Source organism: Antedon bifida, chromosome 10 (assembly GCF_963402885.1).
Source record: "Antedon bifida chromosome 10, ecAntBifi1.1, whole genome shotgun sequence".
Lineage (NCBI taxonomy): Eukaryota > Metazoa > Echinodermata > Crinoidea > Comatulida > Antedonidae > Antedon > Antedon bifida.
Genome location: NC_136235.1, coordinates 15768002 through 15785619, shown reverse-complemented (window position 1 = coordinate 15785619; position 17618 = coordinate 15768002). Strand labels below are relative to the sequence as shown.

Sequence of the window (17618 nt, the reverse complement as noted above, 5' to 3'; positions counted from 1 at the left end):
AATAAGACAAATTCGAGCTCTCTCCTCTTGTTTTACAACTCCCTGGTGATTGTTCGACACAGAGATAATGATCTATTGTAATGACGATGGCTATCTTTTGTTCGTCAATTCAAATCCCTAATTAACATAACAATCATTTACCAAACTACAAGAAGTAAATAACATAATGGGCAAGTAACAAACATAGTATGAGGTTGAAGTAGTAACTTGACCCTTACGGAGTTTTACAGCCCTTGGACTATTGGCTAGGTAAGTATAATGTATAGTACTACTACTGTACAGTATTTACTGTACTGTAGTTTATCTAACGATCATGAGACACGTTATTATTAAAAAGAGTATCACCCTTATTGTTATCGTGATTGGTCAATTATAAAGGTGGAAGTTGTATGCACAACAATGGGTGCATTGTTACATCATGGAAGAAATATATATATATATATATTTCCTCCATGGTTACATACAGTACTTAGGACAAACTGATCTATCTAACGTCTTATCAAAATGTATTTATTCAACCATGTTTTATCAGTTTGTTTTGAAGTATCTTTATGACATTATATGGTCACACTGAGTGCTGTCTAACACACCCCTCTAATCTTCAAATCGTCAGTGTAGACCTATTTTTTGTTTTGCGAGTGTACTTTATGTTTTTCTGATACATCAATAATAGAGAATTAGTAGCTTTGTAAGAACTTCACGTCCAATTGTTGCAAAGGTATTGTTGCAATAATTAGGCCTCCTATTAAGATAATACTTTAGTCATAATTATAATTTATAACCACAATTTGGTTACTTCAGCTATTCTTATTATTCTTTTTATTATTGTTAGTTGGCCTACATGGAAGAAAGACGAAACGGAAAAACCATTCTATTGAAAATCGGCTTTGCAATAAACAAGTATTGATCCAAACATATAAAAACGTTCAGTTAATGGAGGAATGACGAGGCAACAAATGGGTGAATTATTGGCGATTAAGCTATGGGGAATGCCCGTCAGTTGGTAGGACTACCTGACGCTTCATTGACAACTATTGTTAAACCAAATGTTATTAGCATCAACTGAACAACATGGAGGAAGTTCCAACAGACGATACTTCAAATGAAGGACCTATTGAGGAAACTGACATTTTCAACCAAAATGCAGAGTTCAAACGCGGTAATGTTACTTGGCCAGGACCAAAGACTCTTGCTGCTGTTGGTAAATTTCAGTTTCGGAAAAAGAAATCTTCACTTTACGATGGATTTCTTCAACTTCAGTTGGCGAATGGCGAACTTGTGTTTCCAAGAGGCAAAAATAACCAGCATACAGCTAAGGTAAGTTACAGTATATGACATAATTAAAGACCTTACTGTTTAGTTATTTTGTATATTTTCATCACAACATGCAATTAGTGAATGGATAATTAAGATGAGTGACGTGAGAGGTAGCATGTTCGAAACAGTGTTTTATCACCCGATTGATTACCTTATAGGAATATATAGGACCGTCAGACTTCCATGTTTATCATGTCTGAAAACTGTACAGTATTTATGTTATTCTCAAATATTATATTAATTATGTATTTCCAACCACAGTACACATACGTTCCTGCTGGTACAAGCTCCCTGTCAGTACTGAATTATCTCTTGGAGACCGCCAACCTAAAACTACCAATGTTGGGGTTCTCTATTCCATACACGTCACAGATGGTCTCTGAAAAGTCAGTCAACATCAACGATATTTACCGTGGAATAATCCAGACCGCCATCACAATGAATGCTTGGATTTTAACATGTGGAACAGAACACAGTAGGATGGAATATCTTCCAATTTTTAATCGATACTTACTACTAAACAGTAAATTAAAGCCATAAGTCATAACTTCAAACTCGATTAATTTGTATTGTAATATTCGTTATATACCGTGATAACACACATGTAAACAAGCAGAAACCGTTATTAATTACGCATTTCTGGAACACAACATCATGTCCCATAATTCTGACTGATGATTTATGATAACCAAATAGCATTGAAGTGTTCTACAAATTAACCTTTACCAATGTTTGTTTCTTACTTTGTTTTATTGATTGTAATGTAAAATACTACTACAACTTAAATACGGTAATTTTTGCGGAGGAGATTTTGAAAGAAATTAGAACATAAAACTGATTTACAGTCCGGATTTACAATCTAGCTACTCAACTTTTTATGTGCTTTTCAAAAGTTTCGTTAGTAACTTGTATTTTTTTACGTAGGTGTTCCAAGCGCTGTTTCAATGATTTTGAAGGAGCATACAGCGAGGTTTGAAACCAAACCTGTTACTATTGGTGTAGTTTCGACGACACACCTCAATGGTGAAGTAGAAGATGTTATTGCTGGAAAGGTTAGTTTTTGTGATATTGTTCATCGTAATACATAAGATGTGGCCATTTAATTAAAGAACACCTTCAAATTGGATCCAACAAATTTAGAGTTAGTACCGAAAATCGACTGGATTTGGTATAAATGATGTACCAAATACTGTATTTAACAAAATTACTGAGAAACAAAATTTAGTAATTTAGATTATTTTAGTTTTTTTTTTATTATGGTAATATCAGTTTTTTCATTTCTTTAGTTAGTGCAACAACAATTTATACTTCATACGTTCCGACTATCTTTACATTAATTTACTGTAGTTCACCTCTCATCACCCAGGATAATTATGTTTCTACAGAAGTCACCGTAATGTTCATTACTTAGAATATATATTGATGTGTCATGTATTTGATTAATGCTTGTTGTTTTTCTCAATGTTTATTCAACAGTCTGTAACGTATAATAAATCAACCGAAGACCAACTTGATGCAACTCATTCACATTTCATAATAGTTGAACATGATGCAAATACAGACAAATATGAAATAACAGTAAAAAAGAAACTAGAGAAGATTCTTTCTAAAGGCGGAAAAAAACTAGAAAAAATCAGACAGTCATCAGTAAAAGCAGAGACTGTACCAAATAAAAAATTACAGCATCAAGTCACAAGAACACTTATCAAGAGTGTTTCTGGTAGCATTATAAAAGATAGACATTCCAAGAATGCAGAAGTGACAAATGGAAACGTTCCAATGACAACGGTTGACAGGATTAACCAACAGAACCCTATACCAATAGTAGTGAGTGTTGTAGGAGGAGACTTAGAATCGTTAGTGAAATTTACTGAAGATTTGGATTATAAGAAAGAAACCTCTACTATCATGCTCTTGTTCGAAGGGAGTGGTGGTGCTGCTGACTTATTATCATTTGCCATAAGAACAGCTAATGAATTTGGGTAGGTGGATTCTCACTGACATTTTATTATAGAGAACATAGAGACACATTTTATCAGAGTAAACGATTGACTCTCAATCGTATTTTTTTTTCTGAACCTACTCCCCTTATTATTGTAGTCGCATAAATGAACCACACGTAATTATAATCACCTAACGACAGAATCTGTATGTCAACAACAACATATATAGTCCTATTAAAAATGTCTTCGCATTTAGATTTCACTTTTACCAAGATCTTCAACAATTCTCTATACCATAATCTGTAAAATCAAATAGTGCAACAGCAACATTTACTTTACTTATAATAAATCTCGATTCCAGAAATGTTTTTAGTAACATTTTAATTGGTTATTAACAATTATAATGTTGTATTCTTAACCTCAGAGAGACGTCAGATGAGTTTAGAAAACAAACTCGAGTACGTATAAAATCGTTTTTATTCTACCAAGTTAAGCGTGGCAAGACATTTACGATTGGTAAAGAAGATCTCTTCCATTACATTCAGCAGTTCGCATCTCTTCGCAAACAGGTATGTTAATAGTAGCAAAGGTTTCGCGATTTCTCCACATTGTTCACACATTATACACGACTTTTAAATTACATACAGTTTTCATAACATGTAACTATTGAGAACAATACGCCAGGCAAATGGGTTAACACTTGACTTTCGTTCATTTCCAGGTGCATGTATGCAAATGCAAGAACTTAAGAGGTGACAGACTGGAGAAGAAAATACGACAAGAAATATTCGTTGCTCTTCTTGAGAAAGGTAAATTTATGATAACCAAACTCAGTAAATACAATTAATTAAATGTGATGGATCATAATAGGGGAATCCCTATAGATACATATACAATATTTGCCACCGCCATTCAATGCCGTAAATTCTACCGCTTGTCGTGGAGATATTACATGTTAAAACTCTTTTTTAATACTTCATACTTTTGAATACTTCAGTTCATTCGCAGCCTAGAGAAAAGTTGATGTTAGCTCTGTTGTGGAACGAAGCAGACGCAGTTCGGGATGCACTATTCAAAGGGAATACACAATATAAGGTATGGGTTATTACAATTTAATTTTTAAAGTAGACCTATAATTTGCATTCAGAAAAATTCAGTCCACATTATCATGTTTACAATGTAGGCGATCTAACATTGTAAAGGCACCAAATAAACAGCTTGATCAACGTACCTTCTTAACTTACCTATCAACATTAAAATTAATTTCTAAATCTCAACTTTGTATAAACAGAGGTAATCTGATGAATGTCACGATCTACCTAATGACAGCTGTAGAACCGGGTGGATATGGAATGGATTTCAGTATAATAGATGTTTTAGGCCCTATATATTTACTTATTATATTTTACTTATTTTTATATAACTCTTGTTTAACAATACTATATTATATTATATAAAGATCAGTGATCAAGATCTCTACTATGCTATGCTGATTTCACTAGAGCGAGGAAATGTAGATTTTGTCAAACTGCTGGTAGAAAATGGCGTATCGATGGAACAGTTTTTAACAACCGAGAATTTGGAATATCTGTACAATTCGGTAAGTGTTTAAAAAAATGTATTTACCAGTGTAAACAGTTTACCACACTTCCTTGATCAACTAATTCTTTGTTTCTGTTTTTAAAGTGCTCAAATAAAAAGACACCAACATTAAAGGACCTGTTGACGCTTTCAAATACACTTTCAGTTGAGGTAAGATAAAATTATTTTTGTATGTGTTTTTCTTTACTTTTTTTATGTTTAAGAACAGAATGCAATAAAAGAATTTATTATGGAGTTCAACAATAAGGTAGAGCTGCTATAAATAGAATAATGGCCTAATCTTATATATTGTTATTACTACTAAACATGACTTGTATAAACTTGATAAGGTAATGTTTGTTATAATGCGTATCCGGACAACTACCACCCGGACAATTACCCCACAAGTACAACTACACCTATACCTCCATGACCTTAGGTTATGATTAGGATCTTGTAAAACTTACTGAACTTCAAAACATAGGGAGAGAGATTGATCTTAAATGAAAGCTTTTGAATCTTTTAATATGCGTATTCGTCAGCAGTTATTTGACATTAAACGAGAATCGACAACGCTCCAAATTATTAAAACGTATTCCAATCTTGAAAAATAAAGCGGTGGGCTTATTTTATTCTTGCGTGACATGAAGATGCCGTATATAAATCTAGGAACATACAATGTGCCTAGCTGCACCAGTCAATCGAAAATCATATAAAAAAAGTTATTTTCTATCAGCCCCTTAATATCGATAACAATGGCCCGATTTTGTTCTCTCTTTTCTTTTTCAAAACAAATGTACGTTTACTGCAAGTCCAGTAATAATGGAATATTGGTTTGGCTGTTACTACTTCATAGAAGAACTTGATTTTGTTTTACATTTTCTCCCAACTCCTGAGAAAATAGAAAAAACGTTTTTTGGAACCTAAAGAATAATTATACCCATGATGTGTTTATGTCTAACTTAATCATTTCTACTTATTTCAGTATTCCAATTCGCATTCTACAGCAAAGAACTAAACCTCTAGATTTAAAAAAAAGCCTACACAATTATTTAATTAATTGATTACATTAGACGATTTGAAAATCAATCTCTCTCTCCCCCCGTTTGACAGGTTCATAAATGTCTTAGTCTTCCTACTGCTTGTCCTAGAAGTTTAAAAAAAATAAAAATCGCTATAATTATTAGAAAATAGACTACAAATCTTAGGTACATACGTCGATATAAGACCGGTAGAATATTTTAATAATTTCACGTCAAATATTGTAAAATGTATAGTGTGGTACACCGCTCTCATAGTCCCCTCTTCACACACAATTTGATTTACAATACAATTGGCACCAAAAGAAGCAGCTTGTTAATTTGGTTACCAATTGTAGTTTTCCAAAGCTGTAGTTGTCCTATGGGCCAATTGACATTGTCATAGGGGGTAGTTTTCCTAGGGGGTAGTTTTCCTAGGGGGTAGTTTTCCTAGGAGGTAGTTTTCCTAGTGGATAGTTTTCCTAGTGGGTAGTTGTCCTAAGAGGGTAGTTGTCCGGGGGGCTAGTTGTCCTAGAGGGGGTGATTGTCCGGGGTGTTATTAGTCGGGTGGTAGTTGTCCAGAGGGTAGTTGTCATAGACCCGTTATAATTCTATTTACAGGGAAAGATAAAATCCATTAAATTACGACATGTGGATAGTGTCATCAAGTTTCTCATGGGTGGAGAATTCGACAGTCGATACGGACGCTACGCGTCAGAGGTACGGATTTGTTTGAGTTATTATACTACAGCAGCAATATCATTCAGAATACATCAGGAGGAATTCTCTCTCATAATGTTTTACCTCCAATGAGTACTATGTATTCTCAAACGTTTAAATCATAATCATTATGTCAGATCTCACATGTGTTTACATTAAGCAATTAACATTTATAAATATCAGTAGGCCTTATATGCAAATTATTCTTCAAGCGTCAAATCATTCAAGAATTAGAGGAATGTAAACATAAACTTCATTAACACAAGATTTTTTTTGTACAGAGTTCAACAGTAATACCACATGCTTTCTCAGAACTATTTCTGATGGCTGTACTTTGTCAACAGTTTAGCCTAGCAGAATATTTCTGGCAACATGGTACTCACCCTATTATGAAAGCCCTTGTAGGCATGAAAATATATTCTAAGCTTGCTGAAATCGCACAGGGTCGACTTGACATAGAAACAGCCTCTGTGTTAAAATCTGAATCAAAGTAAGCATACATTATTTCTTATTCATTAAGACATTTTTACATATCAACCAAGAAGTCATATAACGTATTCGTAACAGTAATGATATTAAAGCCCAAATATAAACAACAACTTTACGGTTTAACAAGGGTGGTTCTATGGACTAATAGGTATTTGCATTACTTCTCGATTATCGTAACAAAGGTAATTTCTACTTTCTACTCTCTATGATAATAATGATATATATTTGTTAATTATATAGAAAATACAGTGTGTATGCATATGATCTGCTTGACATTTGTTACGAGATGCACGAGAAACAAGCTAAGAAAATTACAATCCGTCGAAATGACAATTGGGGAAAACACTCATGTCTCTCATTGGCTGTACAAGCATCACATATGAAATTCGTTGCACACCAATGTTGCCAGGGCCACATGAACGACATTTGGGTCGGTCGGCTTTTAACCAGAAAATCATATGAAGTAAGAACTTATTGTTTATTGTGATTGTGTAGCATAGTATATAAATAGTTATTACTTCTCGCTAAATCCTCGACATAGGGAATTTAGTTATTTTTATGTAGAGGGATATTTTTTTTAAAGAATATTTATGACGCGCCATGTGTGCCAACAGGTTTTTTTTAAACGATTAAGAAGAATCACTGTTGATAACCCATACTAAATAACAAGAATATGATTATCCACCGATTTCTGAGATCTTCAAATATTATAAAGACAGAGTTGTATATCCATGCAAATGATGTGGTTATCAGTGGCTTGTTCTCAATGGAAATAAATAGCAGAAAGATAAATCAAAACTTTAAAGTAAAATAGCCAGCAAGAAAGTACAATGAGCTTTCGAAAAATAGTATATGCGTCAGAGCAAAAAATGACTAAAACACCAGAAGCAAATTTATTGTTATTTTTATTTCCTCGATATTTGAAGATAATAACTCTACTACTTTGTCTATTTGCAGGTCCTTTTATGTTGTATCTTGCCGGTATTTTTATTTACACTTAAATATAAACCAAACAACAATGCAATATCCGGTGAAAACCAAGATAGATTTTCAAAGGAGAGAAAAGAAAAGTCACTGAAGGCTTCCGTAAGATCTCAATTGAAGAAAGTCAATCATTTCTACACTGCTCCAATGGTTAAATTCTGGATGAACGTGGTACGTTCGCTTTAGAATATTCCTAATAGACTATTATTACATCTACAATTCAAACAAAAAGTCTATAAATAATTTATCTCCTACTAAATAATATCTCTGCTTTTTTCAGTATGGTTGTGAATTTTTTCTAACTAATGTGAACATGTACTGAATACATAGTCTACTGAACGTCTCACAACGTGATGTCAATAATAATTTCAAGTTGTTAGGTTCTGGATCCACTGGCGCCAAACTTTAGTTAATTTTAGTCTCAGTTGGGCATGCAGGGTGTTATATTTTTCAGTTGAGGACCCCTCATGAAACGTCACAATAATAAATTAATATTCATTAGTCGTATACATAAAGTAAGAATTGACCTGACTATAATTCGCTATGCAAACGCTTTTCTAAATCTAATTTTTTCTATCTTTTTTGTCGTATTTATATGGTGTTGGGTTTCTTTGTAATATCACGAACTTGTGTAAAAACAATCAATATTGATTGAACAAGTTATACTGCACATACGTCTCGTGAATAAATAAAGTTTATATATATAACTCTGCATGTCGATGTATGGGGTTCGAATCCCATGAGCAACTTCTTTTTACTTTATACTCAGAGAGATTATTTAGAGGGTTATAAATTATATTTAGGAAGTAGGTTTTTCACATAAAGAGTTCCCAACCAAGGCTAAATTGCGATTACCAATAATAATTACGATAGGTTATGGTGATGATTATCGAGTAAGAGTGCATTTTTAGTGTTTCAAAATAATAAAAATTATGATTATATCAAAAGAACGATTTGCATATTTATTGGTAACTTGTTCAAGCTACCAATAAATATTTATACTCATTCAATCAATCAGATTTTTATAGCGCCGGTATCCATAATGTAATGTTCAAAGGCGCTTCAAAAAGTTGAACAGGAAAATGGTTCAGGCGTTATTTGAAGGTAATGGTTAGCATAAAAACTGCAGTTATGACATATACATTGTCAGAAGGAATGTTTATTTGGGACTAACATACAATAAAACGAAAAATATATTAATAATTTAGATAAATAAAAAGAAAGTTTTACTAACTTATTGACCATAATTAACTGCAGGGTCCATAAAAGAAAGACTTACCAAGATACTTAGAAACAACTGTAAAAAGTATACGATCGATAGTATTTTTTTTTAAATGCTTTAAAAATAAATGGAGATATAGTTTACGGAGCAATGCTAGTGTCGACATGTAGGAATAGATTACAATGTATATATGGATTGTATTAATGGTTTAACGAAGTTTGAAGGTTGAAGGGAATTTTATTAATTTCTTTCAGGTTTCGTACATGATATTCTTGTTGTCGTTTAGTTATGTAGTCTTGAGGAAACTGGAGACAGTTCCTACATTTTATGAACTCTTTGTTATGATTTACATTACAAGTTTAACAATTGAAGAATTTCGACAGGTAGGTTATTTTTTTAATCTTCTCCTTTTATTGCCATTGCACTCATCGGTCTCTTAATATGTATGATATATCAATAACAACTTACTAATAACAAACTTTTCCAGAAAAATACATATCACCACCAATGAAAAAATAGTTTTCCCTTTGTTATTCAACGATCTAGTTTGTGGCTTTGATAAGCTTCTCTTCTTTCGTCTTCTTCCTATATTGTCTGTAAAAATCCTAACATTTAGAGGGAATGAGAAGATGTCATGTCAAAGTTATATAAACTATAGATATGGATCGTCTCACTTGTGATTAGTGAACTCACTTAGGTTGCGCCTACGTCATTTGGGCTTATCACTACCATATTTGGGCACTTCACACTTTGTTAGTGTAGACAGAGCTTTACTCTTTTAAAAAGAAACAATCACATTGTAGTAATTCATGTTATTATACAATTCGTGTTTAGATGTTTTCTGAAAAGTTTCGTCAATGGATATCAGACTATTGGAATATTTGTGACGTCCTTGCAATTCTTTGCTTTGTTGCTGGTAATGCGTTGCGTTGGGCAGAAAGCACTGTAGAAGTAGCTAAGGTTTTGTACGCAATCGATTTGTGTTTATGGTACATTCGACTATTGGATCTATTTAGTGTTAGCAGTTATCTCGGAACATACGTCACAATGATCGGTAAAATGGTAAGTTTATTTTTATGTGAAATTGACAAATTATTGTACTACAAAAGGAGTCACAGGAAATTAGTAATCACAATCCTGAGACTATTTTATTTCGACATGAACGTGTAAACCAATATGAAGTTGACTTATAGGTGTAATAATAGTAAATATTAATAATAACTGTAAAATAATATTACCTTTTCAGACGTTTGATACCGTACGTTTTCTGTGTATTATGCTTATATTTGCCGCCGGTTACGGAGTTGCCAGAGAAGGAATCTTCAACCCAAATGCAACAGACATTGGATTCATAGATAAAGTGCAAACTGTTCTGCGAATACCTTACTGGCAAATATACGGAGAGCTGTTTCTTGACGAACGTAAGTATTAACATAGACAGGCAAGTCTTTTTTTAAATGTCTTAATTGTGATCTTGTTTCGTTGTTTTATTTTAATGTCCCTGTTCGTTGTAAACCCCTTCTTTATGTTAAATTTTATCCTTTCTCAATTTAAATGTATTTTGTATGTTTAGATACTATTATATAAATGTTATCTTTGTGTTTTTTTTAAATATATATTTTTTATTATCAACCCGTAATTGGTGCCTTGCACTGTTGGTTGAAGAAAAATATAAAGGAATAAAGGAAAATGTCATTGTGAGAAAAGGTGTGGCCAGTGATAATGTTGCTACTTGCGGAAATAACTAAATACTGATATTTGTGGATTATATTGTTGGACGTTACAATGTATATGTTAAATTAAAATACGATATTACTTGTATAATGTGATTACATATTATAATTAAGTGATGTTTCTAATATTTATAATCATAATGTTCCTTTTGTTTTAGTTCAATGTGGACCAGACTCCAGTACAGGAGAACCATGTGTGACGGGTCACGGAGTTGTCGTAATCATGACGGCCGCCTACCTGTTGATTGCAAACATTCTTTTACTCAACATGCTCATAGCCATATTCAAGTAAGTATATAAAATATATACAACATAATAAAGACATAGAAGTGATATGCCACGTATTGGGCAGTAGCATTATAAAACAAAATAATATATATAAGTGGGTTAGAAGTCAACACAGATATACTAAGGAATGTGATTTCTAAATTTATTATAAAATGCATATAGGAAAGTTGTGATATCAAACGTTTGAATTACTATTTAAAGCTGAATGTTTAGTTTAGAATGTAAATTAATGACAAAACTTGTTTTTTGATTCATAATATTATTTTCAATTTTGATTTTTAGCAATATTTTTACGGAGTATCAAGAGAATGCCGAAGAGATATGGAAGTTTGAAAGGCATCGCTTAGTAACTGAATACCAAAAAAGACCAGTTCTTGTGCCTCCATTTATGACATTTGCTCACCTTTGGCGACTATGTAAATGGACAAATCGAAAAAAGAGGAAAATTGTGCCCAAAATCTTTAAGAAAAATGAAAAAGAAGGTAAAGTTTCAATTACTTTATTGTGTAAGACAAAATTATATTAATTCTCAAACTTGTGGTAGTAACCAAGCGTGTCCAATTTTTCAGCTTTGAGTGAATGTATCAATCACATTATTATATAACACATCAATAATTAATTGGCGCTTTCTGGTTGTTGGATAATGACAAATAGCTATTATTATAATGCTTTACTTATACCAAAGTAATCTTCTGATAAATGTAATCTTGTTAGTATGTTTTATATTGGAGTAGTCCTGAATCTAATTTGAATAAACTTGTACGTAACACATGCATGATTTGCTTGATTTAGAAGTAGCTGATGATGACGAAGAACTCCTTGACCGTTGGGAAGAAGATATGATCAAAGCTTACGTCAACAAAGAAACGGTGCAAAAGGAGCACTCAGTCGAAAATATGATCGGTGAACTTAGTGAGAGGTAAATTAAAAATGTAGATTTTAATTGTTTTGATTTGATTTAGCGAACATAACAAACAGTATTAACAATACATGCACAAAATACAAATCAATAATAGCATAAAAATAGGAATGTAATCATTCTAGTGTAGGCCTAAAGCTAACTCATTGTCCATCATTCTCCTTCGACTTTCTCCACTGTTTTCTCCTTAGAACAAATCTCTAGCTGTAATCGTGTTTATAGCATGTCAGGCCGTTTAGTGTGTTTGTCAGAAACCAACACACTATTAATTTGCTTATTTATCAGAAAGATTTATACCCTTGAAGAAATCTGTTTGATTATACTGAGCCCTGCTAAATGTACACAGAAACAGTAACTGGAGACTTGGGAGTAAGTTTAAGAATAATGCTATATTCGATTCATTTTGCAGAATGTTAACAATATCTGTTCGTTTGAATGAGATGGATCGACGACTACAACAGCTTGATGAAATAGATTCTAAACTTGATAGTCAGATACGTGGCATAAACGATGACGAAAACAGCATTGATGACAAAATAAGAACATTGGATATAAAGTTCAACACGTTGCTTGATGAATCGTCAAAGCAAAGCAGTAAATTAGCAGATGTTCAATGGACAATGCTTAAATTGAAAAGGAGTTACATCAGCAGCAGACCTGTTCGTGTTCGGAAGAAGTCTTCTAGTGTGGCATCTACTAGCCCTGCTGTGGCCTCATTATCATCAACAACAAGTCAATCCCCGAAAGATAATGTGTAGGCCTAATGCGCCTACTAAAATGGGTAATGTATTTATGTATATACTTACTTATAATTACTTATACTTACCGGTACTTATTAAAATAATGCCGATTTTTGTAATTTTTTCACGTGTATAGAATGATGCATGTGTTTCTCGCACAGTTATTTAAGAAATTGGTTCTATGGAACTAGAACACGATAACAGTTTTTACTTAATTAGGTCCCTGATAATAATGAAACCACAATATATGGGAAAATGTCGAACCTTTTATTTGTTGACAAGATGCTTACTATGACTCTATAAAATAATGTATATATAGTAATATTATTGCATAATAATTGAATTGTGAAAATAATTATCGCATAATTGATATTTTGGCACTTTTTTTCAAAAAAGGCCAAATATAAATACTTTTATTTTTTTAACATAACTGGCTACGATATTTTTTTTTTGTCTTGTGTGAGTTCTTCTCACGTTTATTTAAATTCTCATTGATGAATATATTATATACATATAAATACATTTGTGATAATTAAAAGTAAGTGTTTAAAGTAGTTAAAATACAGGTATATTTACATAATAAGATGCCAGAATTCAGTATTAACCATATTTTTCTCATTTAAAATTTTAGATACGATGTTAATTAAAATGTAGAAAAAAAAAGGCGGTAAAATACATTCAAAATAATTCAAAATAACATTTATTTTCTTCAAATAAACAGTATACAAAATTGTGAAAGGAAGGTAATATGAATGAAGAAGGCATGTTCAAAAAAGCAAAAAGCTTGTGGCAGACATGCCCAAACAAAGACAAGATTTAAACAACACGGAAAAAAAATAAATTAACATTACATGGGTTAAACTAAATAAGAAAAATAACTAAAAAAATAATTTAGGTATAAATTAAGAATTGATTCGTCTTCTTGTTACTCATCATAATAATTATTATCATAAAATGTAATATAATACAAATTAATACTTGGATGTGAAATATCTTTTAAGTTTAAATGAAAAGCTTTTCTTAGATACAGCATCTTTAATATTTGAAGGTAGTTTGTTCCATAGTTTAGGTCCACTAAATCTTATGTTATATTGAAATGATGTTTTTTTATGAAGAGGGATATGCATATCCTGTACAGTTCGAGTTCTATAACTGTGAAAAGATGCGTTTGGTTGGAATAAATTTGTAAATTGAGGTGGGTTTAAGGAGTTAATCGATGAGTAGAGAAAAGTACACTGTTGATGATAGTTTAGGTCTTTCAACTTTAAAAGGTTTAGGGAGGAAAATAAGGGATCTGAGTGAGCTAGTGGTGGTGCACCTGATATTATTCGAACTACTTTCTTCTGTTTGATAAATAATCTGCTAATGTTGGACTCATACGTGTTGCACCAAACCACATTGCAATAGTTTAAATATGGTAAAATAAGAGTACAATACAAGGTATGAAGAATGTTTTTGGGAAGAAAAGAAGACAGTCTAAAAATGATACCAATATTTTTGGATATTTTATTTTCAATTTCTTTAATATGTTGCTTCCAAGTGAGACCTGAATCAATGGTAACACCAAGAAATTTCGTATTTTCAACAAGTGGAACAATATGTTCATTAATTTTAATATGTCTATCATCAAGATTTACAGGTTTGCGAGTGTTTCGAAACAAAATAGAACAGCATTTCTTAACGTTAACGGAAAGTTTGTTTGCTCGGAAATATTCACACACTTTAGTCAGTTCCTGGTTGACAACCGCAAAAAGTGACTGAATATTTGGATTGGTATAAAGGAGGGTAGTATCATCAGCATAGAGGCAGAAAGAAAATAATTTGGAGGATGAACAAATGTCATTTATATATAAAGAAAATAAAAGTGGGCCAAGCAGTGAACCTTGGGGGACTCCACATGATATTGGTGTAAAATGAGAGGTAACATTGCTATATTTAGTACATTGAAATCTATTTGACAGATAACTTTTAAATAGATCATGTGCAGGTCCACGAATTCCATAAATGAATAGTTTAGATAAAAGAATGTTATGATTGATAGTATCAAAAGCTTTTGATAGATCAATGAATGTTCCAATAGCAAAATGGTTTTTTTCAAATGCATCCACAATACTATTAGTAAGTTGTAAAAGAGCCATTGAAGTATCATATCCTTTTCGAAAGCCATATTGATGGTCAGAAAGAATATTGTGTTTTAAAATAAATTTGTATGTCCGATCATAAATGATGCGTTCAAACATTTTGGAGAAAATAGACAGAATGGAGATAGGACGATAATTGCTAACATTAGACTTGACTCCAGATTTATAGATGGGGGTTACTTTTGCAAGTTTTAATTTGTTTGGAAACACTCCTTTAGACATAGACAGGTTAAAAATATAGGAAAGTGGGTGAGAGATAAGGCTACATGTTTGCTTAACTATATTAGTACTAATATCGTCAAAACCTGGAGCCTTATTATTCTTGAAATATTTGACTATGTTGAGTATTTCATTTTCGTCAACAGGGATAAGAAATATGGAATTGAGAGTGGGGTTCGGTAAGTAGTCTTTATAATTTGTTGCATGTGATGGTATTTGACTTGCAAGGGTAGGTCCAATCTGTCCAAAAAACTGATTGAAAGAATTTGTAATTTTAATTGGATCATTTGATAATTCGCCATCACATTCAATTTGTAAGTCGGGCTGATTATTCTTAGGTTTATTCAATAAAGAATTGATAATTTTCCAAGTTCCTTTGATATCATTTTTATGCTGTGAGAAGGTGTTGTTAAAGTGATCAATTTTAACTTGTCTAATCAATGAGTTAAGTTTGTTACGGAAACGTTTATATTCATTTTTGTTTTTTTCAGATGGGTTGTGCAAGAATTTAGCATATAATTTGCGTTTATGTTTTGTGGATTTTAATAAGCCATCAGTCATCCAAGTCTTAAGTTTACGTTTCTTATTTGTTCTTTGTTCAAGAGGGAAGTTTTTATCGTACATATGTTTAAATGTTGTGTCAAATAAATTATATGCCTCATTAGGATCTTGTGAATTAAAAACATGGTCCCACGAGGTTGCTTGCAAATCTAACTTAAAACTTTCAATATTGCGCTCGTTAATTTTCCTAGTATGCAACATTGAATGTTCAGATCTCGAATTATGGACAATGTTAGTTAAGGAAGAAATGTTAAAAATAGGTAAATGGTCAGTGGCATCACTATAAATTATTCCATTGTGGTTGGGAAATTCCGTTTGGTTGGTAATTATATTGTCCAACAATGAGGCAGTAGTAGCAGTAATTCTAGTGGGGCGGTGAATAAGAGGAAGATAAAAGTTGCTAAACATGGTATTTATAAAATTGAAAGAATGATTACTTGATTCGTATTTTAAAATATCAATGTTAAAATCACCTAGTAAGAAAACAGTCTTGTTCTCATTGGAAAGGTTGCTAAGTAATAGCTCTATTTTATCTAGGAATGCATTCGTATCCAGTGAAGGGGCCCTATATATAGTGCCAACAATAATGTTTTTGGCTGATTTTTGTTCAAATTCAATAAATAGGGAATCACAAATAGATTGGTCAATGGACAGATCTTCTCTTTCTCTAAATGAAAGTTCATTTCGAACAAACATTGCTACACCACCGCCAACTTTCAGATGTCTGTGTTTAGAAATAAAAGAGTAGTTTGGAATATGCAGTAAAGGGCTATCATGCTTCAACCAACTTTCCGTAATAGAAATTATATCAAAGTTGAAATTTAAGGAATTTAAAAGAATATTAATCGAATCAAAATTACGACTAAGGCTTCTGGAATTGAAGTGTATGGTGGAAAAGCTTTTCTTATTATCAATTTCGTTAGTATATTTAGAAAAATCACATGGATGAAAATAATTAGATATACTCATAGAATCAGTAAAAAATTGAAGATCTGGGTCAATATTAGCATTATGATTATCATTAAATGAGAATGGATTAAAAACTAAATTAGAAAGACGATCAGTTTCATTTTTGTCAGAATTAACATTGGACATAAAAAAGAACAATAACAATAAATACAAGTGACGGTATAAGATAGTATACAAGTTCAAAAACAGTCTCAGAGTTTAAGTAAGTTACAAAGGAAAGAAACAAGCAAATGTTCATGGATTAAATTTTTCTTGTTAAACTATCTTATTTGTGGTCTTATTTGTGTTCGAGTAGAGAGGCTATAAACTCAGGGGAGGAAAATGTAGTATCCTCCCTTTTCACCAAGATAAGATGGATGAAATGAAAAAAGAGGAATGCAATAGATTGAAAGTTAGTTATTTAGAATGATAGCATGAAATGGTATATTTAATGAAAACCGTAAGGTTAGAGTCCATACACTGTGCAAGTCCAAGATGTGATTTTGGCTCTGTGTGTATGTGAGACGCTTCATACCCGATGTCATCTTAGTACAACTACTACTTACAATTTGTATTTACGGTATAACATATTGCAAATATATAAAAATATATAGAAGTATATATATTGAACAAATACACATACCTATAGATTACATTGACATGTATACGATATAAATTATTGCAAATATAGAAAAATATATATATTAAACAAATACAAATACATACAGATTATATTGACATGCTACATGATAGTATTTGAACTATTGTCATCTTAAAAAGTATATATGATGCAC

The 17618-nt window shown here is 32.0% G+C and overlaps 1 protein-coding gene across 1 annotated transcript; it reads left to right on the top strand.

Annotated features, from left to right (window-relative positions):
- Positions 1–1071: 1071 nt before the first annotated feature.
- Positions 1072–15834, top strand: LOC144854517 (transient receptor potential cation channel subfamily M member 3-like). The gene is made up of 22 exons (XM_078712468.1): positions 1072–1317; positions 1579–1792; positions 2242–2369; positions 2794–3299; positions 3685–3829; positions 3982–4069; positions 4258–4355; positions 4720–4860; positions 4947–5012; positions 6482–6580; positions 6862–7070; positions 7310–7532; positions 8027–8224; positions 9530–9658; positions 10110–10337; positions 10522–10696; positions 11167–11296; positions 11579–11778; positions 12089–12215; positions 12625–12969; positions 15462–15494; positions 15807–15834. The coding sequence occupies exons 1-22, from the start codon at positions 1072–1074 to the stop codon at positions 15832–15834; spliced, it is 3756 nt and encodes a 1251-aa protein (XP_078568594.1).
- Positions 15835–17618: the final 1784 nt, after the last annotated feature.

Bases quoted from the DNA above. Each gene is read 5' to 3' on its own strand.
- LOC144854517 (XM_078712468.1), top strand. From the start codon at position 1,072: ATGGAGGAAGTTCCAACAGACGATACTTCAAATGAAGGACCTATTGAG. The intron at 3,830-3,981 runs GTATGTTAATAG...GTTCATTTCCAG, and splicing joins TCGCATCTCTTCGCAAACAG to GTGCATGTATGCAAATGCAA. The intron at 7,533-8,026 runs GTAAGAACTTAT...GTCTATTTGCAG, and splicing joins TAACCAGAAAATCATATGAA to GTCCTTTTATGTTGTATCTT.